This window comes from Dendropsophus ebraccatus, chromosome 1 (genome assembly GCF_027789765.1).
Source record: "Dendropsophus ebraccatus isolate aDenEbr1 chromosome 1, aDenEbr1.pat, whole genome shotgun sequence".
NCBI classification, from domain to species: Eukaryota; Metazoa; Chordata; class Amphibia; order Anura; family Hylidae; genus Dendropsophus; species Dendropsophus ebraccatus.
Window position 1 is genome coordinate 202,819,450 of NC_091454.1, and position 23,793 is coordinate 202,843,242.

Consider the following 23,793-nt stretch of genomic DNA (forward strand, 5'->3'; position numbering starts at 1 on the left):
GCGGCTCAAAAGAGGTTGAAAATCACTGCTCTAGCCGACCACTATCCCCTGTGTACAGATGGTTGATTCTTCCTTTTTGAGGAAACTCTGGTTCGGCTGCTATAAGTTTTGCAGAAAAACTAATTTGCATATTTATTTCCCATGAAGCAGTGCCTAAAAATAAATCTCCTCAATGAATTTCAGTAGCTCACTGAACTATACTATCCCACGTCAGGTTTATAAACAGTGCTCCATATTCTGTCTTCTGTGTAGCAAGCGGTATATATCTTTATATACTTTTCATTCAGGATCCATAGCAGAACATCTTCTTTGTCTCCCCGCCAGGACATGCTGTGACAAGTAGTTCCCCCTCATCTGTACTCACCAGTGAGAACATCCCCCCCACCCCCTTACTGCAACCTCCTTCCTATAGAAACCCAGCTCAGCAGCACCATCTTGTGCTCATTCTGAAAATAACAACGTGCGCACAGACTGAAGGACTCGGAGTAAGATTATATTGCATAGTATTTATTCCCATATGAGCAGTTATTGTACAATCAGCTTCTTATGCATATCAGAAATTGCATCTAAAAAGAGCGCTGGAGAGGTTGTGAAGGTGAGTGCTTTGTCTCTCCGGAACAGGGCTGGAGGGTCTGGACTTGGGATAACTGTAGTGGGGAGGGGGGTCGCTTAAATCCTTAATATATAGAATTCTCCCCTCCCCCCCTAAAGCTGGAACCACATTCCTGAGTCAGGGGGGCAGTTGAATCCCCGCACCCCCCCTACCCCTAATGCATTGTATAAAGACACTGAGCATCTCTACGCACTTTCAGCCCCTGGTAATGGAACATGCTGCACTGTATAAAGATGCTGAGCATCTAGTGACCATGCTGCACTGTATCATGAGAATGAGTATCTCTATACACTCCTAGCCCCTGGTAATAAACATGCTGCTCTGCAATGTAATGGATCTGGTTATATCTATACACTTCCGTTCCCCCCCTTTTATAAACGTACTGCACTGTACAATAATGCAGACTACCTTTATGCACTACCAGTAGCTTGAGAATAAGCATGCTGCACTGTATAATGGTGCCGAGTGCCCCTAAAAATGCCATAGCCACCTGAAAAGAAGAACATGCCGCGCTGTATAATGGTACTGAGTATCTACATACACTTTTTTATTTTTTTATTTATTTTTTTTTGTAGCCCTCTTGGGGGGTAAAGACGCGTCCCTGCGTAACGGTACGGAGTATCGTGTAGCCCTTTCGCTTTTGGAGAGAATTTTTTAACATTTTTTTTAGCGCAATTAAACTGCAACATGCAGAACCCTTGCCTGGTCTGCCCGGTCAACATTGTGCTGTGCCCTGTGGCCTGGAAGACAATACCCAGGCTAGGGAGACTCCTATTGCTGTTTGTCGACGGACAGACGCATATAATATAAAGTTGACGAGGGAAGGGGGGGGGGGGGGTAGGGGGCTCCCTTAATGCTGCTGTATAGAGTGTATAGACATACTCAGTACTGATATACATCTGAGACACAAAGCGTTTGCAGCTGGGATAGGTGTAGAAGGAAAAAGGTTGAGTGTCACCCACTTTTTTTCCAGTCTGATTCCTTATATGCCCCCCGCTGGGATATGATGGGTAAAAGGGTTATTGGGGGGGCAGTCGAATTTGAAGGATGGGAGGAAGGGAGGGGGGCAACTCTATCCTCTTCCCCAATGTCATCTCATGCATATTACTTTGTAACATGCAGGGTGCAAATCTTCATGCCGTGAGCATACAGGGGGGTCTGCTTCGGACTTTGGAGGGGGAGGGACCCCTCAGTGATTTACTCTTCCGGGAGGGGAGATGTCTGCTAATAGATGAGCGAGGAGAAGTTCCTATTCTGATTCGTATTCTGTTGGGTGCAGTAAATGGCAGTCAGGTTCGGCTTCAATAGCTTGTACTTGAGGTGTAGTTCTGGGTAAAGACAGGGAAAAAAAGAGAGAATTAATGCTCCGTTATAACCAATGGGAATAGTCGTCCGTATTCATATAATACCTGGAAAAGCTGGGGCTCAAGCAATAGGGCTGCCACTGGGACGCTCATCCAGATGTGTTATACCCCTGTTTAGCAAAGATATGAAGTTATACATCCCCCTGCTCCCATACCAGTGCATCACTGGGCCAATATGCCATTCGTGTGATGGTGGCCATATTGGTTGTCACCCAACTTTTCCATAAAGTTAAAGAGAATATAAAAAAGGTGGACAGAGCAACTCTGGCCTAGGTTCAGAAAAGGTGCACAGTTACTAATAGATAGATATAAGCTAGATAAATATAAGATGGACAGGATATAGATAGATAGATAGATAAATATGAGATAGATAGATAGGAGATAGATAGATAGATAGATAGATAGATAGATAGATAGATAGATAGGAGATAGATAGATAGATAGGAGATAGATAGATAGGAGATAGATAGATAGGAGATAGATAGATAGATAGATAGATAGGAGATGGATAGATAGATAGATATGGATAGATAGATAGATAGATAGATAGATAGATAATAGATAGATAGATAGATAGATAGATAGATAGATAGATAGATAGGAGATAGATAGGAGATAGATAGGAGATAGATAGATAGATAGATAGGAGATAGATGGATAGGAGATAGATAGATAGATAGATAGGAGATAGATAGATAGATAGATAGATAGATAGATAGATAGATAGATAGATAGATAGGAGATAGATAGATAGGAGATAGATAATAGATAGATAGATAGATAGATAGATAGGAGATAGATAAATAGATAGATAGATAGATAGATAGATAGATAGATAGATAGATAGAAGATAGATAGATAGATAGATAGATAGATAGATAGATAGATAGGAGATTGGCTTCATTCTAATGTAGCAGGCCGCAATGAGGAAGGGCTCTTGTGGCAGGCTCTTTGGGTTTTTTTTTTAAGGTTTTGGTGAGAGGAGATTTGGCTACTGGGGAAAATACCTACAGGGGTACCCAGCTACTAGAGGACCTGACTATTGGGGAGACTGCTTACAGGGGGCCCCAGCTACTGGGAGACTGTCTACAGGGGGACCGGTAACTGCCTACAGGGAGAACTGTCTACTGGGGCAGTCTCCCCAAACTACCTACAGGGGGTCCTGACTACTTGGGAGACTGCTCACAGGGGGACCCAGCTACTGGGAGACTGTCTGCGGAAAACTGACTACAGGCGTATCCGGCTACTGGGAAGACTGACTACAGGGGGATCCGGCTACTGAGGAGACTGACTACAGGGGGACCTGGCTACTGGGGAGGCTGACTACAGGGGGATCCGGCTACTGGGGAGACTACCTACAGGGGGATCTGGCTACTGGGGAGACTGACTACAGGCGAATCCGGCTACTGGGGAGACTGACTACAGGGGGACCTGGCTACTGGGGAGGCTGACTACAGGGGGATCCGGCTACTGGGGAGACTGACTACAGGGGGACCTGGCTACTGGGGAGACTGACTACAGGGGGACCTGGCTACTGGGGAGACTGACTACAGGGAGACTGACTACAGGCGTATCTGGCTACTGGGAAGACTGAATACAGGGGATCCGGCTACTGAGGAGACTGACTACAGGGGGACCTGGCTACTTGGGAGGCTGACTACAGGGGGATCCGGCTACTGGGGAGACTACCTACAGGGGGATCTGGCTACTGGGGAGACTGACTACAGGCGAATCCGGCTACTGGGGAGACTGACTACAGGGGGACCTGGCTACTGGGAAGGCTGACTACAGGGGGATCCGGCTACTGGGGAGACCTGACTACTGGGGCAGACTACCTACAGGGGTACCTGGCTACTAGGGGAAATTACAAGGGGACAAGGCTACTGGGGGCACTACCTATCTACCTAATAGGGGACCAGGGTGGTGGAAGAGTGTGGATCTTAGGATATTATCAGTGAATTAGTATATTATAATGAATTTCCGGGCCCCCCTGTGTATATTACAATGAATTTCAGGGATCTCATTAGGTGATAAAGAACAACCATAATCTGCCGCTCCCAGGAAAGCTGGGTGACAACCCTTCTGGTGGCAGCCATATCACCCAGCTTTTCCACAAGCCAATGTAAGTATCTAACACCCTGACAGAAGTAGGCGAGCTGAGGATTAATATTTGGTGGGTTTTATCCTCTTTCCTGTGTATGGGCTATAGATAGGTCTGTGCCTGTGAGCGGTGATTAGAAGCGGCCTTCCCCGCGGTGACACGGCTTGGTGCATATATTTAGCTGGATGGGCTGGAATTAGAGCGGCTATTGTCTGTGTGTAATAGCGGCAGTGACATGGAGCGGACGTGGCATTGTGTTCTCCTTATAGTAATTAATCCTGTTCTGCCTCTCAGGTCCTCATTCCGCCCTATCACTTCTTACAAACGTGTCCTTCATTGCCCTCGCTCTAGTACAATGCCGGACCTTGTTGTTGTAAATGAACCCCAGTTGGGCCTATTGTTAAGTGTCCTGCTGTAATATACCTCTATCTCTGCCAATTGTTCACTGAATGCAGACTAACCCATTCTCTTCTTCAAGCTACGTTACTTATCTACCAACATGTAAAAAAGGCAAAATCAGGACATTTTAGCCCTCACCTATCTTCTAGGAAGGAATGCCCTCAAACTACCCTGCCATGCCTCCAAAATGGCCACCATAGCGTGGCAACCATCGCCTTTTGGCTATTATGGCATCCATTTAATCCGTATGCCCTAGAAGTCTATGGAAAGCTCATAGTCTGCAAACTATACTGTACATTGCTTAGGTATTATAGTTGGGTTACACAATGCAAATGCCACCATACAGTGCCCAAAAAATACAGTACCAACCAGGGTCATTCCTAGCACCAGGTGGGATGTTCAACAACCTGGAAGTTTTCAAATTTCTTCTGCCCGAGCACCCTTTACATCTTCCCATGCACCTTTCCTCCTTCCTGCTCTTGCAGAGGTGCACATTATTATGTCAGTTGGGAAGAAACAGAAGGTGCGTGGGATCCGGGAGAAGGTTAGGTGAAGATCTGGCTACTGGGAAAACTACTACCTACAGGGGGGCCTGGCTACTGGGAAAACTACTACCTACAGGGGGGCCTGGCTACTGGGAAAACTACTACCTACAGGGGGGCCTGGCTACTGGGTAAACTACCTAAAGGGGGACCTGGCTACTGGGGAAACTACCTCAAGGGGGGACCTGGCTACTAGAGTAACTATTTACAGGGGGGATCTGGCTACTAGAGAAACTACCTCCAGGGGGGACTGGCTACTAGAGAAACTACCTCCAGGGGGGCCTGGCTACTAGAGTAACTATCTACAGGGGGGACCTGGCTACTAGAGAAACTACCTCCAGGGGGGACCTGGCTACTAGAGTAACTATCTACAGGGGGGACCTGGCTACTAGAGTAACTATCTACAGGGGGGACCTGGCTACTAGAGAAACTACCTCCAGGGGGGACCTGGCTACTAGAGTAACTATCTACAGGGGGCACCTGGTTACTAGAGTAACTATCTACAGGGGGGACCTGGCTACTAGAGAGACTACCTCAAGGGGGGGCCTGGCTACTAGAGAAACTACCTCCAGGGGGCCTGGCTACTAGAGTAACTATCTACAGGGGGGACCTGGCTACTAGAGAAACTACCTCCAGGGGGGACCTGGCTACTAGAGTAACTATCTACAGGGGGGACCTGGTTACTAGAGTAACTATCTACAGGGGGGACCTGGCTACTAGAGAGACTACCTCCAGGGGGGGCCTGGCTACTAGAGAAACTACCTCCAGGGGGCCTGGCTACTAGAGTAACTATCTACAGGGGGGACCTGGCTACTAGAGAAACTATCTACAGGGGGGTCCTGGCTACTAGAGTAACTACCTCCAGGGGGGACCTGGCTACTAGAGTAACTACCTCCAGGGGGGACCTGGCTACTAGAGTAACTAACTACAGGGGGGACCTGGCTACTAGAGTAGCTACCTACAGGGGGACCTGGCTATTACAGAAACTACCTACAGGGGGACCTGGCTACCAGATTAACCAGGGCTGTGGAGTCGGAGTTGAAGTCGTGGAGTCGGAGCTAGTTTTGGCTGGAGTCGGAGTTGGAGTCGGGAAAAAAATGTACCGACTCCGACTCCAGCTTTAAAAAAATCTTTAAACAATTTAGAATTGAGTTTTGATATGAATTTTATAAGTTTTGCTCATCAATATATTTTATGAGCAACATTCTAATAGATCACTTGCATAAGGGTGGTCGGGGAATATATCAGTAATAGGACACTGGCCCTATTACATAAGGGTGGTCGGGGAATATATCAGTAATAGGACACTGGCTCTATTACATAAGGGTGGTCAGTGAAAAGTTGTCGGCCACTATTTGGCAGTTTGTTTCTGAGCTGGAAGAGTCCATTGTGTGTGGGGGGAGATCTGTGCCGTTCTCTTCCTGGATGCTGGATGACTGTATTTGAGCAGTAGTGTAATATGAAGATATCCTGTGTAATATAGAGGAGGAGGAGAAGACATAAGTAGTGTAGCAGTAACCTCAGTCCTCAGTGTGGTGTTTTCTCTCTGGGAGAAGATTGTGTGTTGTTCTTCAGTGTTCTACGGCAGCAGCTGTGTGTGTGTGCGCTATGGCTGCAGCAGGCTGTGTGTGTGTTTGTATGTATGTATGTATGTATGTGTGTGTGCTATGGCTGCAGCAGGCTGTGTGTATGCTATGGCTGCAGCAGGCTGTGTGCATACCTCCCAACTTTTGCAAAGAGCAAAGAGGGACATGTGCGCCGCGGTCCCCATAGCCACGCCCCCATAGCGACCCTCCATAGCCACTCCCCTACAGTCACCACATGCTGCTGACTGAATAGTGCCCTATACAGTATCCAATCCCCCTAAAAATGCCCTATATAGTATCCAGTCCCCCATTATAGTGCTCCACATAGTATCCAATCCCCCACATAGTGTTCCACATAGTATCCAATCCCCCACATAGTGCCCCACATAGTATCCAATGCCCCCATATAGAGCCCCACATAGTAGCCTATGCCCCTATATAGTGCCCCACATAGTAACCAATGCCCCCATATAGTGCCCCACATAGTAGCCAATCCCCATATAGTGCCCCACATAGTAGCCTATGCCCCTATATAGTGCCCCACATAGTAACCAATGCCCCCATATAGTGCCCCACATAGTAGCCAATCCCCATATAGTGCCCCACATAGTAGCCTATGCCCCCATATAGTGCCCCACATAGTAGCCAATCCCCATATAGTACCCCACATAGTAGCCAATCCCCCCATGTAGTGCCCCACATAGTAGCCAATCCCCATATAGTGCCCCACATAGTAGCCAATCCCTCCATATAGTGCCCCACATAGTAGCCAATCCCCCATAGAGTGCCCCACATAGTAGCCAATCCCCCATAGAGTGCTCCACATAGTAGCCAATCCCCCATAGAGTGCCCACATAGTAGCCAATCCCCATATATGCCCCACATAGTAGCCAACGCCCCCATATATGCCCCACATAGTAGCCAATGCCCCCATATATGCCCCACATAGTAGCCAATCCCCCATATAGTGCCCACATAGTAGCCAATGCCCCCAAATATGCCCCACATAGTAGCCAATGCCCCCATATAGTGCCCCACATAGTAGCCAATGCCCCCATATAGTGCCCCACATAGTAGCCAATGCCCCCAAATATGCCCCACATAGTAGCCAATGCCCCCCATAGTAGCCAATCCCCCATATAGTGCCCCACATAGTAGCCAATGCCCCATAGAGTGCCCCACATAGTAGCCAATCCCCCATAGAGTGCCCACATAGTAGCCAATCCCCATATATGCCCCACATAGTAGCCAACGCCCCCATATATGCCCCACATAGTAGCCAATGCCCCCATATATGCCCCACATAGTAGCCAATCCCCCATATAGTGCCCACATAGTAGCCAATGCCCCCAAATATGCCCCACATAGTAGCCAATCCCTCCATATAGTGCCCCACATAGTAGCCAATCCCCCATAGAGTGCCCCACATAGTAGCCAATCCCCCATAGAGTGCTCCACATAGTAGCCAATCCCCCATAGAGTGCCCACATAGTAGCCAATCCCCATATATGCCCCACATAGTAGCCAACGCCCCCATATATGCCCCACATAGTAGCCAATGCCCCCATATATGCCCCACATAGTAGCCAATCCCCCATATAGTGCCCACATAGTAGCCAATGCCCCCAAATATGCCCCACATAGTAGCCAATGCCCCCATATAGTGCCCCACATAGTAGCCAATGCCCCCATATAGTGCCCCACATAGTAGCCAATGCCCCCAAATATGCCCCACATAGTAGCCAATGCCCCCCATAGTAGCCAATCCCCCATATAGTGCCCCACATAGTAGCCAATGCCCCATAGAGTGCCCCACATAGTAGCCAATCCCCCATAGAGTGCCCACATAGTAGCCAATCCCCATATATGCCCCACATAGTAGCCAACGCCCCCATATATGCCCCACATAGTAGCCAATGCCCCCATATATGCCCCACATAGTAGCCAATCCCCCATATAGTGCCCACATAGTAGCCAATGCCCCCAAATATGCCCCACATAGTAGCCAATGCCCCCATATAGTGCCCCACATAGTAGCCAATGCCCCCATCTAGTGCCCCACATAGTAGCCAATGCCCCCAAATATGCCCCACATAGTAGCCAATGCCCCCCATAGTAGCCAATCCCCCATATAGTGCCCCACATAGTAGCCAATGCCCCCATATAGTGCCCCACATATTATCCAATCCCCCATATAGTGCCCCCATAGTAGCCAATCCCCCATATAGTGCCCCCCATAGTAGCCAATGCCCCCATATATGCCCCACATAGTAGTCAATGCCCCTAAATATGCCCCACATAGTATGTATGTATGTGTGCTATGGCTGCAGCAGGCTGTGTGTGTGTGTGTGTGTGCTATGGCTGCAGCAGTGTGTGTGTGTGTGTGTGTGTGTGTGTGTGTGTGTGTGTGTGTGTGTGTGCGCGCGCGCTATGGCTGCAGCAGGATCTGTGTGTGCTATGGCTACAGCAGGCTGTGTGTGTTTGTGTGTGTATATGTGTGTGTGCTATTGCTTGCCTCCACAGTGACCCTCAACATCACTATGTGTGACTCTATCAGTATGGCTGACCCCTCTGTATCACAGGGATTTGGCAGTGTTAGCAGTGTTTCTTTGTGTATGGTGAATATTAGTTAGAAACATCGAAGATTGTCAGCAGGAAAAACCACCTGCTCCATCTAGTCTAGTTCTGAGTTGTTCAGGACATGGAGGCTGGAGACTGGCTGAATCCTCTGCACACACAGGAGAAGCTGCTTTATATACAGTATTCCTTTATTCCCTCAGAAGTTGCACCAGGATCATGTAGGACATTAGGGAGAAGCTGCTGAACCAGTGTGATAAATAACTCCCCTGGTATCTGACCGGCCATTTATGAAGGAGCAGGAGTCTGAGTCGGTCCTGATAAGATTCAGGAGTCGGAGTTGGAGTCGGAGCTGTGGCTTACCGACTCCACAGCCATGGGATTAACTACCAACAGGGGGGACCTGGCTAATAGAGAAACTACCTACAGTGGTACCTAGCTACTAGACAAACTAGCTACGGGGGGGACCAAATAACAGCTCTGTACATAAAACAATCTCATAAAAGTGCTATGCAAAGCCTGAGAATTGTAATATGAAACAATATTTGACGTCCACCATCAGTAGGAGGAGTGGACATGGCGTACGTGACGTACCTCCCTAAGGTCGGAGTTTTATTTGTTGTATTTCTCTGTATGGTGTAACTGTACTGGTTTATAGGTTTGTACAGTAGTAGTGGACTCTGTCCATGTCCCCAGGTGCACAACGATGCAACACTTAAAGAAGATGCAGCCGCTGACACCGATCATCCATCTATATTTATCTCTGCCCGTCCCTGGCAGTATCATATAGCATTGCCCCATGTGAGGGGAGGGGGGGAGACCAGGTCTAGCCTTCGGATTGGACAGGATGAAGAGGAAAGGACAGGACACAGATTATCAGAGGATAAATCACAGCCACAAAGTGACAGAGTGGCCGAGAGGCCTAAATGTAACTAGGTACGAATATCAGTGTATATTTAGATCATACGGAGGCAGGAAGAGGAACATGAGCAATGGAACATCCAAGATCCCATCATCAATTCTACCGCAGTTAAGGCCATTTACAACCAGACCAGTGGTGCGATTATTAAAGTACCATGACCTCTGCGTCTATCTGTAGATAGGGGGCGCTAGGGGAAATATTTCATCAGAGCTAGAACCAATCACATGACAAGCAAAAAGCTGCAGAAATATAAAGGGAACTCTTACAACTAGGGTTTGCATTGCCATCAGAATTGATTATGGGGTCTCCAGTCTCCTCTATACAACAAATCATGGAATGAGTAGATTCAGCAACCCCCTAGGATCTGGATAACATGTGAACAAGTTGTCAGGGGCAATGTAGTGCCTCAAATCATCACGCAAAGCTGGAGGATGTGTTAGGAAAAACGTCTTTAATAATCACTGTGTTACAACGCGTTTCGGGGTACAGTGTCTCCTTTCTCAAGTGTACAGGATGGCAACCATATACCATATACCTGTACCCTGAAACGCATTGTGTCACAGTGATAACTAAAGGAGTATTCAACTCAAACATAACTTTTGATATGTTGCTGCCCATGGTGAGACTAACATTTCCTTATATACTTGTTATTATCTATTCAGTCTCCTTCCGCCAGTTCTGAGCTGCTGCTTTCTGCTGAAGACACAAAAATCTGTGTGTGAGCTTTACTCTCCATCTCCCCCTCCCTTATTAGACAGCTGATGTAAACAAGTCCCTGACTGGCTGAATCTGTAACATTGTAGCTTCTTTGTAATGCTGGGAGGGTAGTCTGAGGTCAAGTTGCAGATGAACTCACTCTTATTAACCCTCTCTGCATTACAAAGAAGCTACAATGTTGCAGATAAAGCCAGTCAGGGACTTGTTTACATCAGCTGTCTCAGAAGGAAGGGGGGAGGAGGGGGAGACAGAGAGAAAAGCTCACACACATATTTTTGTGTCTTCAGCAGAAATCCGCAGCTCAGAACTGGGGGAAGGAGACTCAGTAGATAATAACAAGCATGGAATGAATTGTTAGTCTCACCATGGGCAGCAACATATCAAAAGTTATGTCCAAGTGGAATACCCCTTTAAAGAAGCTTTTACTATCACATCCTACAGCTGATGATTTGAAGCACTGCAGTGGTTCCTGTGCTTATACCATGGATCACCAGCACTGAATCTTCCATTTTCTCCCTTCCAGTAACTCCTGGCTTGGGCACCGGACGTCAAACAGAGTTTGGCTGCTAAAGTGCCATAAATTTGCTGATTGATGTTGTGCTCTCAGTACATCATCCATAAGTCAGTCAAATGGATATGGATAGTTAATAGATACATTTACATTCTATACATTGGCACCATAAAAATTTCACTGGTTGCCCTCGGAGTCAGACAACAGTTTGTCCCCCTCTGCTGTCAGACATGTGACCTAACAGCTTAGATGTAAATATCATGTGATCTCTCAACTGTAAATACAGTAGAAACAATTACGTATCTTATAATTTTAGCTAGGGCTACATGGTCGCAACACACGGCTGATGATCTAAGTGTCGCAAAGTTACTTTGACAGTTCATAGTGTGGCACTAAAACAACTGTTGATCTAAGAGAAGCCGAGCTGGCAATGGTGGATGGGTAAATCCTACTAGACTAGTGAATAGGTTATACATATAAGAATTCCAGCCTATATATTAAATGGATATGTAATGAGGTGATAATGTCCCTGTAAAGTCAGCTCTCTAGAGATACGGCTTCCCTGTCCCGCATTACAGAGGTGCCCTTGAGCAGTATGCCCCTGGGCAGCTGCCAGTTTTGTCCTATTATTAAAGCAGATCTGTTTGGTCTCTCAGGATGGTCCTGCCTCTCAGATTTCTCCTCTCCTCAGAACATAAATCCTCTATAACCTGTATCCATACATTCTGTTCTCACACTCAGCACATGACATCACTTCCATAGTGCACACATGCTGGTGTAAAGCTATATGGCACCAAGACGGTAGCACCAAACTGGTATTCCAAGAATTCACTGATAATTTGTCCTGCATCGCTGAGCTGCCATATACTGTGAGCCATAGGGCAGCTGCCAGCTCTAAAATTAGATGCCCCTTTGTGTTAGGCATCACCATAACCAGTACCTAGGAAGATCTATTGCATTTTGACTGCTCTCCACAGGTGTAAAGGGTAAATGTTACAGCTTTCATTACTTTTTTTATATCACACCTCATGGTTCTTGTTCTGGTAAAAAGTCATTTTTATCACATGTGGATTGGTATAGGTGGGCAGGTCCTTGCAGGCTTTGTGCCACATTGCTCCGACCATAGCGCAGCTTAGCCCCGCCCCCATCCATGATGTCTTAGCCCCGCCCACATATACCAATCCACAGGTGATAAAAACTACTTTTTACCAGAACAAGCACTATGAGGTGTGATATAAAATAAGTAATGAAAGCTGTAACATTTACCCTTTACACCTGTGGAGAGCAGTCAAAATGCAAATAGGGGGTGACAGTGTCACTTTAACAGTCTTTAAAGGGGTTGGCCCCTTTATAACAACATTGTTCAGTGTACAGTATTAGTAAGTGTACTCACTGTATATACTGACAGCAGCTCCCTGTGTACCTCATAGAGCTAAAATCCCCTCCTCCAGGCTGGGCTGTCCTGCTCTGTGGTGAGTCTGTCCATGAGATGGCCGACATAGAGGAGCATGTGACCATGCCCCACCCCCCAGTGTTCACCATAAGCGTATACAGCCTCAGTGGTGGACACTTGGGGGCAGGATATGGTCAAATGCTCCTCCATGTCGGCCATCTTTTTGGACAGACTCCCCACAGAGCAGGACAGCCCAGCCTGGAGGAGGGGAGTCTGATTTTAGCTCTATGAGGTACACAGGGAGCTGCTGTCAGTAGTGCAGTGAGTACACTAATTATAATGTACCCTGAACCATTTTACTATAAAAAGGCCAACCCCTTTAACAACTCTTTTACTTTCTTTAAATGACTGATGGTCTGTAGGACATTTGTTGCCCTGAGTGTATATGTTATAGCCCCTGATCCATACTACCTTGTACTTTGTGCCGTGAAGACTTGATCAGTGGGTGGAAAGGTCAAGGACTGCGTCAGAAAAATATCTGCCTACATATTGGTGCCCAATAAGTGGAGAGTTATGAAAGTAAGGAACTATGTATGGGAAGGTCATGTCAGGTGTATCAGAGGGGATCAGGTTCATGTAGGATAGTGAAGTAGCATGGGATGGTGGGGAGGTTACACAATTGGTTGACTATTGTAGGATAGAGAATCAAGTGTGGGGAGTTCCTAAAATGAAAAATAAACAACAACGTTGTATGGTCTTAAACATTTCTTTGATTTGGTTGGATAAATCTTTAGCTCTTTTGGGTGCTATTGTTTCCTCCTTGACTGTCTTGGTGTTTGTCTAAATATAGTTTTACACCTTTTAGGTCTAGTGTGGAGCCAAATTCTGGTACCAATTGGGAATTATACACAATATCTAATAAAATATCAAGAGGTTTTCTTGGTTTCTGCCAAAGAACCCCAAAACATATGGTCGTTTGGATCAGCCCTAATCTAGTGTCATGTACAGCTACCTTATACTGTCAGCCATATTTTCAAGGGAGGTGGAGCTCAGCTACAATATGGCTTTGTGCACCAGGAGATCTCCTTCTATACAGGTAGTAGAAATCAGAAGTGTGCTATGGGTCTATACAGTAGCTTAGTGTGTCTCCATAGTCATCTCTATTGTGGAGGATTTACCTTGTCTTTCTTTGAGTAGCAGATAATAGGTAGAAAATTTTTAATTAAGACAGTTGATTTATTTTTTATTCAAGAAACAAATGACCAATAACAAAAAACTCAATGCAAAAGGAGTCCCTAGCCTTTAAAGCGACTCTGTACCCACAATCTGACCCCCCCCCCCCCCCCCAAAACCGCTTGTACCTTCAGATAGCTGCTTTTAATCCAAGATCTGTGCTGGGGTCCGTTATTGTCCTAAAAAACTACTTTTAAACTGGCAACCCTGTGCCCAACAGGCGTCGCCCAGATTGTGTATGCATTAGGCTGGCACAACCTCTCTGTCCCTCCTCATCATTAGGAATGCTCCAGGCAGATTGTCTCCTATTCCTCACCAGTGTCAGCACATGAGCTGGGTCGTTAAAGCACCTGTGCAATGTTCAGACAGGAGAAGATGTTCAAGGAGCATTCGTAATGATAAAGAGGGTGGAGAGGAGGGACGGAGGGGTGGTGCCGAGTTAGGGCACGGATATTCTAGGCCATGGTCGTTTGACTCAGGGCTGCAAGTTTAAAAGTTGTGTTTTAAGACAATAACTGCATCTCCTGCTGAACGGACCCAAGGACAGATCCTAAATTAAAAGCAGCTATCCGAAGGTACAAGTGGTTTGGGGGGGGGGGGGGGGGGGTCAGATTGTGGGTACAGAGTCGCTTTAAGCAGAAGATGGCTACATGTGACACTGCTGAATTGGTGGTATAATGTACTAGATCCTAAAGAATATAGATCTAATGCCCTGTTAACACTACAGCTCTCAGCTATCCTGCTCTATGATATGAACGGGAAAACAAAGGTCGAGTGCAGGTTGGACACCAATGGCGCCTAAACTTATGATGGGGTCCATTCTCCCAGTCAAATATGACGGATGTGTGAACAGAAACTGGGAAGGTCGGAAATGTTACAAAAGGCGAATAACAACCTATACATGGACTGTAATAAAGGAACATATCAGAGACGGCACAGAGAAGATGAAACAGAATGAGTGAAAGGTTCATGCAAGGGAGGACTGCCAGAATAGAGGCAAGACAAGAGGGATCAGTGGAGGTGACAGACTGAAGGAAATTATAAGAAGGAAAGAGAAGACCTTGTTAGGAAGAGGTGTCCACTGAATTAGAAGTCAAGATGGATGAATGTGTGAAAGATCAATGAGAGTAGAAAGCAGTAATAGCCTTTATTAACTAAGTACAAAGGATCCGTCAATGTGTCTTATAAAGTGGTTGCCCTTGGTTAGAAGGATTCTTTGACGGCAAGCTGATCATCAAGTGTCCTCCAGCTGGGACCTCCAGTGATCAGCTGTCATCTGTGGTGTAACCTAGCAGGTAGGGTATGTTCACACTGAGAAATAAGCGAGGAATTGAAGAGGACATTTTTCTCAGGAAAATTTCCTTCTTCTTCAGTTGGTGGGGAATTTGAGAGGAATTCAAGCTGAAAGTGGAAATTCAAAGCCCCAATGACTTCAATGGGATTTCTCTAGCGGAGTGTCAATTCTTTGGACGGAAAGCGGATCCACAGTGGAACATTCCGCACATAAATTCCACCAGAAATCTCATTGAACACAATGGGACATTTTCAAGGAAAAAACTGGTAAAATTAAGCACGGATTCAGCTTGAAATTCCTCGCCTATTCCTGTGTGAACATACCCTAAGGGGGAGATTTATCAAACATGGTGTACAGTGAAACTGTCTCAGTTGCCCCTAGCAACCAATCAGATTCCACCTTTCATTTTCCAAAGAGTCTGTGAGGAATGAAAGGTGGAATCTGATTGGTTGCTAGGGGCAACTGAGACAGTTTCACTTTACACTATGTTTGATAAATCTCCTCTTAAGTGTTCAGTTTTCCTACAGTGCCACCACAGGGGAAAAGAGAAAATTACAAAATGTCCGTTCAAATCAATTGGCCGTCTGTGTGATGTGGGACAGAACAAGAGGAGTTTTTTTTTTTGTAAGCACTCTGCTAATAGGTGATATATGTGACCTTGGGTTCCTAATTTAGACAAATCCTTTAAGTCAAAAGAAGGAGCTAAACATGTAGGTTACCTGGGAAGTTGTTCTTATCCCATGATTTCACTTGTAGCCCCTGTACCTCAATGCATAACGTTTAATACAGTAGCCCCCCAGCCATCATATATTATTCATAATGCTGGTGTCTTCTAATGTGCAAGAGAAACCTTTGTACACCCGTAGGTGCCAAGCCTCAGGTGTGACTTCCACCTCTGAATACAGCGACGCATATATTTATCATGCTGCTAGAGCAGAGCTGGTGCCCATAGGATGATAAAGGAGACAGGGAATTTACTATTACAGAAAAAGACAGGAACAAGTGGGAGAACCCATTGTATCAGACAACATCCATGTTTTGGGGGTCTTTGTTGGTGATGTTATTGGAGCCTAGCATGCGGATCTAGATTATGGGATGGGAAGAATTATGGTGGTCCTAGTTAGTGCTGCTGTTGGTTAAGCTATTACCTGGGATGGTCATTTATTGGTAGTTATTACCTGGGTGTTTCCCAGTATTTTGGCTGTCTCAGTTTTGTGGTCTCACTGTTGCACCCGTTTGGTGCCGGCTCTTTTCACAATCTGTGCCCCTTTCCTCCCGTCTCCGACCTCTGATCTCAAAGAGTCAAACTCGTCCTCTGCCTGCCAGGGGGCAGCCCGGATGGGGTGGGGACACGAGGTCAGGGGTGGACATTAAGGATAGGCATTAAATGACACACGGAGACGACAGAGGGAAACAAAGGGTGAACGAAGACACGGAAGGGTAAAATAACAATGAGATGGGATAGAGAAAAATATAACATGAAATTTCGTAGAGACATGAAAATCGAAGACAGAAAAACCGAGACAGAGGAGAGAAGTCTGTACAGTACATCAGCATCACTATAATTTAACCTGTACTATTGCTACAGCTTCAAATGTACTCCAGAGCTGTAGTCATAATTCTGCTGGGTATCATCTAAACAGTCAACCATGTTCTTGACAGACCCCCCCCCTTACAAATACATGTAACACACACTAACGGAAATGGAAAACGGCAGTTCACATCTCAACACGTCTTGGTGCATTTTCAGGACACTCTTTGTGACCACGGCATAGTGAAGGGACCAAGTTGCTCCTTACTGCTGCCAGTAAATAATAAAAAAAAATATATTCTTCAATAAAGTTATATATTTTTTTATATTAGTTATATAACTTTATGGAAGAAAATATATAAAAAGAAATTATTTCTTCGGAATACTCCTTTAAGGGAAGGGGATTTTTAAGCCAATCAAGTTAAACCAGTCTGAAGATGTGACACCAAGCAGCATGAACCACTGTTATAAAAAGCATAGGTAAGTATAGTACGTAAGTAAGTATAGGTAAGAAAAATCAACTGGTAAAGTTGTACAACCTATAAGCTTAGCACTATTCAGCAAATTCTGACCTACTACAATTCCACCTATTTAGCACCATTTTACAACAGAACACAACGCCCAGACAAGACTTTTCCCGTCTCACAGAGACTACAATGGACTCTAATGGATGTTTTTTACCTTTTATATTATCTACAGGGTTGTATGACCCAGGTTGGCTGTCTGTGGTTGTTAAAGGGGAACTATCAGCAGGTTAGATGAATCTAACCTGCCGATATCTCCCTATAGTGCACGAGGTGCTGAGGATTGAAGTATGCCTCTTACCTTCATCCACAGCGCCGTTCCTGTCCAGTTTTAATGTAGTGCTCTGTCCAGTAAGACAATGTGGAGCACTGCCTAGCCCCTAGGCTGCAGATCTGTTCCACTCTATTGATAATCATTAGTAGGAGCATGCCAGACGGGGGCAGATTGGCACTCTGGGGGCGGGCAATGCTCCACATGGTCTGATTTTACAGAGCCCTACAGTAAAACTGTGCAGGAACGGCGCTGAGGATGAAGGTAAGAGACATACCTTCAGTCTCAGCACCCAGTGCGCTATAGGGGGTTATCAGCAGGTTAGATTTGTCTAATCTGCTGATAGCTCCCCTTTAAGGTGACCATACACCTTCAATAAGTGTTGACAGTTATCTCTCCCGTCCTTCCTCCCCATATACAGGGATGTTCAGCATGGCCGAGCATATTGTGTTCTCTATGGGGAGGGGAGAGTTAAGCCACAGCCAGGCTGCTCTCACTGCGGCTTATCTCTCAGAGAACAAAGAGGTTAGGCAGTGATTTTCCATCAGGCCTGGTCCCTATCTCCACCATCATCATCAATTGGTGGACTGTCGGAAAAACCAAACACTTTATACTGATAGCCAAACCTGCTGCGAGCATTGGGTATGGCCCACAAAAGTATATAGTGTGTGTGGACCTTTAGGGACTATACCCTTTAATTCCCTTCTGATGTTGCTATATGAATACCTAAATCCACATGATGTTTCACCCTGCCACAGTCACCGATATCCTTGCACAGCAGAGACAACAACTTTTATCTGTGTATGGCTAGCTGTGAAAAAAAATGGCGGATGTCTATATATCTAATAAGGGAAAGCTAGCGAATAGAAGGCAGGAAAGAGGAGAAGTGTGGAGGAAAGATATAAGAGCCCCTTACCTCTCGATGCAGTACTGCGTACTTCAGGTAATTGGGAGTCTCACTCTCAAGCTCTTCTGGTTCTTGCAATGACCCTTCAATAATCAAGTCTTCATTGTCCCCCAAATCTGTGGACCCTGGTGGCCCCACCCTGCGCAAGACCTTCCGAACTGTCTGTAGGTGACATAACAATAGACAAATAACACAATTAATACTCTATAGAACACTTGAGGACCAGGATTAATAAACACTACCATCCATCATATTCAGGAACTTCCATATAGAATGAATGGAACAGAAGCCAAGCACTGATGCTGCCGCTCCATTCACTGTGTGGTCTTTTCAGGTGATGAGTGGAGGTCCTAGCAGTTGGACCCTTACTGATCACCTGATTCCCTATCCTGTGAATAGGAAATACGTTTCAATCTTTGGATAACCTTTTTAATGACAGAAATCTTGTTGAGCATAGGGATGCATACCTAGACAAAGCCATTAGCTGATTTTAATACAGACAGCAGGCCAACTAGAAAATAACAAAACCTGTGGAGAAATAAATGAAAGAAGAAGCTGACTACACTCAGGGTTTGTTTGTAGTCTGTAACTATGGAAACCCTTTGGAGCTGCATACAAAAAAAGTTACGTTTTATGATGTGGTTTACTGGCTGTTACATAGTGCTATATTTATGCACTTTAGGGCTATGTTCACACTACGTATATTTCAGTCAGTATACAACGGCTGTTGTATTGAAATAATGGCAGTTATTTACTGTTATATGGCGGTCATCCACTCAATTTCAACATTGTGTGAACAGATCCTTTCTGTGTTTTTAATCCACTCCTTTTTTTGGTTGCAATATGAGGACCACAATACTGACTGAAATATACGTAGTGTGAACATAGCCTTAGGCTGCGTTCACACTATGTATATTTCAGTCAGTATATGTATATTTCAGTCAGTATATTTCAGTCAGTATTGCAACCAAAACCAGGAGTGGATTGAAAAAACAGAAAGGATCTGTTCACACAATGATGAAATTGAGTGGATGGCCGCCATTTAATGGCAAATATTTGCTGTTATTTTAGAACAACGTCCGTTATATTGAAATAATGGCCATTATTTACTGTTGTATAGCAGCCATCCACTCAATTTCAACATTGTGTGAACAGATCCTTTCTGTGTTTTTAATCCACTCCTGGTTTTGGTTGCAATACTGACTGAAATATACTGACTGAAATATACGTAGTGTGAACGCAGTTAAAGGGGAACTATCAGCAGGTTACAGTACTCAACAAGGAGGAAGGCATGTGTCTTATCTTCCTTCTTGAGGCTGTTCCCGTGCAGTAGGCAGTTGAATACATGTCCTGGAGCACTGTACTGTTCCCATCCTGCTGATCTTGCCTGACCACTCCATTAATTATCATTAGAAGGTGTGGGCCACTCGGCCCAGTTGGGGCGGGGCAGTGCTCCAAACGGTGCTCCGGGCCATGGTTTCAACAGCGCCAAGGAAAAAGGTAAGAGACATGCCTGGGGGTTATCACCTGGTTAGATTTGCCTAACCTGCTAATAGTTCCCCTTTAAGAAACCTAATGAGCTCCAGGTGTCTAACTTCAGGGACTGCAGCAATGATCCTGCAATTGGTTTTCCTGCACCAAGGGGGTCCTGGTGGGCTAGATGTGCAGTGAACTGCAGCCATCTTCCCTACATATAAACTGACACGGGGCTGCTGTGCTGGGAAGCAATGTGAAGGGGCCATAGCAATGAACTTTAATACTCAAGATTAGAGGGGGTCCCAGAGATCAGATCCCTACTGATAATGAACCATTATAGGTTACAAATACCCCGCTAAGATGCTACTGCATATTACCAGGGGACCATGGACAACAATACACTGCTACCCAGAGGCTCAGCTGTTACATTTGTTGTCTGCCCCTCACAAAGAATGCGGCAGGGTATCTCCAATAACTGCTGGAGAGGCCAAAGGTCCTTCCAGATAAATTTCCCCAATGAAGCAGACTCACAAAATATAGTATAAAATAAAGCATATAATAAAAACAATTACACAGACATTACAATACCAATGTATTGCTCACTATTGCAGACCAAGCTAACACACTCACCTTCTTTGTTACTATGTTCCCTTGCTCATCTGTGAATTCTTCCTCTGTCACTTGCTCCCCAGGAATGTCAGGGACTTCATTCCCCTGAAATAGGTGAAGACATTACATAACTAGATTCAGCCAGGCGGGAGATCGGTGTATTTCCTTGTTATGGTTTTTCGCTTTCCCTTTGCTGTACTATTTTTAACTATTCTAATTGGAAATTGCATTAGCAGACACTCACGATGACAAAGCCATATGGCCGAGGCCTTTTATGTGAAACTCCAGTTTAATGGAGCCTGACTAGATTGGCCTGAAAATAGCTCACGAGATCCAAAGAGCTATTTACAGGTCAATGGGTAGTTATATGTGGTTGCTGCAAGTAGATGGTTTAATCTGAGAGTGCCGTCATTTTACAGGCTGCCTCCATTCACAACTATTCTGACCGACTTCCAGGACTGCGGAACAGTCCTACTGTATAATTGATAAGTACTAGAGACTGTGTCCACTAAGATACAGACTGGAGAACAGCCCTATTATTTAGATGATGTATATATACACCAGAGACTATGTCCTACATACTGAGATACAGACCAGAGAACAGTCCTAATATACATATATATATATATATATATATATATATATATATATACCAGAGACTGTGTCCTATATACTGAGATACATAGGCGAACATTCCTAATATATATATATATATATATATATATATCCAGAGACTGTGTTCTTTACACCGAGATACAGACCGGGGAACAGCCCTGCTATATAGATGATATGTACACCAGAGACCGTGTTCTATACATTGAGATACAAACCAGAGAACAGTCCTATTTTGTAGAATATATATATATATATATATATATATATATATATATATATATCAGAGACAGCGTCCTATATACTGAGATACAGACTGGGGAACATCCCTATAATATATATCAGAGACAGCGTCCTATATACTGAGATACAGACTGGGGAACATCCCTATAATATAGATTATCTATCTATCTTTATATATACCAGAGACTGGGTCCTATACACTGAGATACAGAGCAGAGAACAGTCCTATATGTATAGATCATACATATTTATACACCCGAGATTGTGTCCCATATAGTGATACACAGACCAGAGGACAGTACTATTATATAGTATATATATATATATATATATATATATATACACACATATATATATATATATATATATATATATATATATATATATATATATATATATATATACATATATATATATACACCCACATGTATACACATACCAGAGACTGTGTTCTATATACTGAGATACAGACCAGACAGCCATATTATATCATTAATATACAGTATATAAAGACTGGAGACTGTCCCATACACTTAAATACCAGATAACAATCCCATTGTATATATATATATATTACACAATTACACTCTAGTCTGTGATGCAGCCCCTGTACAGCACACCCTTTTACCTTCACAATCACTCTCCGTCGTACCACCTTGGTGGTCAGAGTCTCCTCGTCGTCATCCACGCCTCCTTCTCCCAGTTCCCGGTCTAGCTCAGTATGCAGTCGACGCAATACAAACTTTGCGGCTCCACGTACTATATGCACCACATTTTGGCAGCTCACCACGAAAAAGCCAATCAGGACTATGCAGACCCCCAATTGTGTCAGGAAACCCCACATTCTGCCTTACTTTGTTGAACGCAAATACTATGACCAAGCAATGGGATAAAAATACACTTGTGGTTTCAAAAAAAAATAAATAAAAAAATTGAATAAAAAGCAAAATGTTGGTCTCACCCCCAACTAAAATAAGGCGTATGCATACTTATACATATGCAAAGCATGCCCTAAAGTAACGCAATATTCTAGATCAAGTCCTACAAAATAACGGGGTGAAACCAGACACGTAGTATTCACTACTGTAAGTGATGCTTAAAAATAACCGTCTCCTCTCTCCTGAGATTGCAGGAAGATGTCGTTCTATCATAAATCCCCCCGATCAGCACTTCTTTCAGACAGAATCCAAGTGTCAGCCCTGAAATCAGCAGATGTTTTCCCCCGTTCAGGTCAGGGGGCTGGGGGGACGCCCCATATGAAAGCCGCAGGGTAGATGTCAGTCTGTGTGTATGCGAACGTCTCAGCTGTTTCATGGGAGGGTCTGAAATTGGACCTGGTGGGAAGCAGGGCAGAGGGACACTCTATAGCCCTCAAAATGGAAAGAGGAGGTGGGAGAAGGACATATAACCTCCGAGCTGTACTGAAAGTCACCACAAGTCTGACATTTCACCGGTATCACCGTACATGTAAAAATATTGGATTTCCATAAGATGTGTACCTTGTTTATTGCCCCTTAAGTACTGGATTAGTTGGGGTACTTACCCCTCCCAGCCGGCTTGAGCTGTATATGGTGCTCTGTGGTGTGACTCGTATCCTTGCACTGCCCTTAAAGGTTGGGTGAAGCTCTTCGTATGGTAAGGGAGCACCATTGTCCTGGTGAGGAGATCGACGAGGAGAAGAGGGTGAGGGGGCGTCTGTGCTCCACTCTAGTATTCTACAGATTGGAAAGACAAATAGAGTTAATAATGTGATGTGATAGATTAGGGCACATACTCCCGGACTTGTAAGATTGCAGGGATTATAGGTATATAATCTATGACACTGGGCATGGTCACCTAGTGCGCCCAGGAGGAACTATGCGGGTAGAAGGCATACATCTGGCTCATCCTCATCTACAGTAAACTGCCACCAAGGACCTAAAGCAAGGATAGCCAGACCAAGAGTTTTGGCTGTGACAGAGAAGTAGGGGCAGCAGTATGCAAAGAAAAGAGAAGGTCCTAAAGCAAGGATCTACAGGGAGCCACCAATATGGTGCCAGGTTTTCCAAGGGTCTAGTACTTGTTTCCCCATGCACATCTGTCCAGTGACCCTTTGGGATGACTAACGTCCCCTTGCTTGATTTTAAGAGCCCCATCACAATTATTGGCCAAACAGGCTTATATCACCTTGAGTAATAAGGCCAGCGATCAGCCGATGAATATGTAAAACTGATAGCCTATAAGTCTCCAGCTTTTTAGCACTCTGCTCAAGAAGGCCCTTTACCCCATAAGACTTATGACAATGGCCTCTCATTAGTTGGCCAGAACCCTGCTCTGTACTGATGAGAGGGAAGAACCCCCAAACAGCTGTCTACAGAAAGAAACTTTA

At 45.0% G+C, this 23,793-nt stretch overlaps 1 protein-coding gene across 7 annotated transcripts in view; it reads right to left on the reverse strand.

Moving 5' to 3' along the window:
* Window positions 1–486: 486 nt before the first annotated feature.
* The window catches only part of ANK1 (ankyrin 1), a 134,146-nt gene continuing 110,839 nt past the window's right edge, over window positions 487–23,793 (reverse strand). For 4 of the 7 annotated variants that reach the window (XM_069944894.1, XM_069944912.1, XM_069944890.1 and 1 more), the window contains 5 exons: window positions 22,969–23,140; window positions 20,592–20,675; window positions 18,495–18,647; window positions 16,431–16,571; window positions 487–1,941 (listed from right to left, as the gene is read on the reverse strand). In XM_069944894.1, the coding sequence (XP_069800995.1) occupies window positions 16,473–16,571; window positions 18,495–18,647; window positions 20,592–20,675; window positions 22,969–23,140 (508 nt within the window). In that variant the 3' untranslated portion in view covers window positions 487–1,941; window positions 16,431–16,472. Of the gene's footprint in view, window positions 1,942–2,022; window positions 2,088–16,430; window positions 16,572–18,494; window positions 18,648–20,591; window positions 20,676–22,053; window positions 22,818–22,968; window positions 23,141–23,793 lie in introns of those variants that run through there. The other 3 variants (XM_069944905.1, XM_069944922.1, XM_069944900.1) reach the window with 3 other exon arrangements.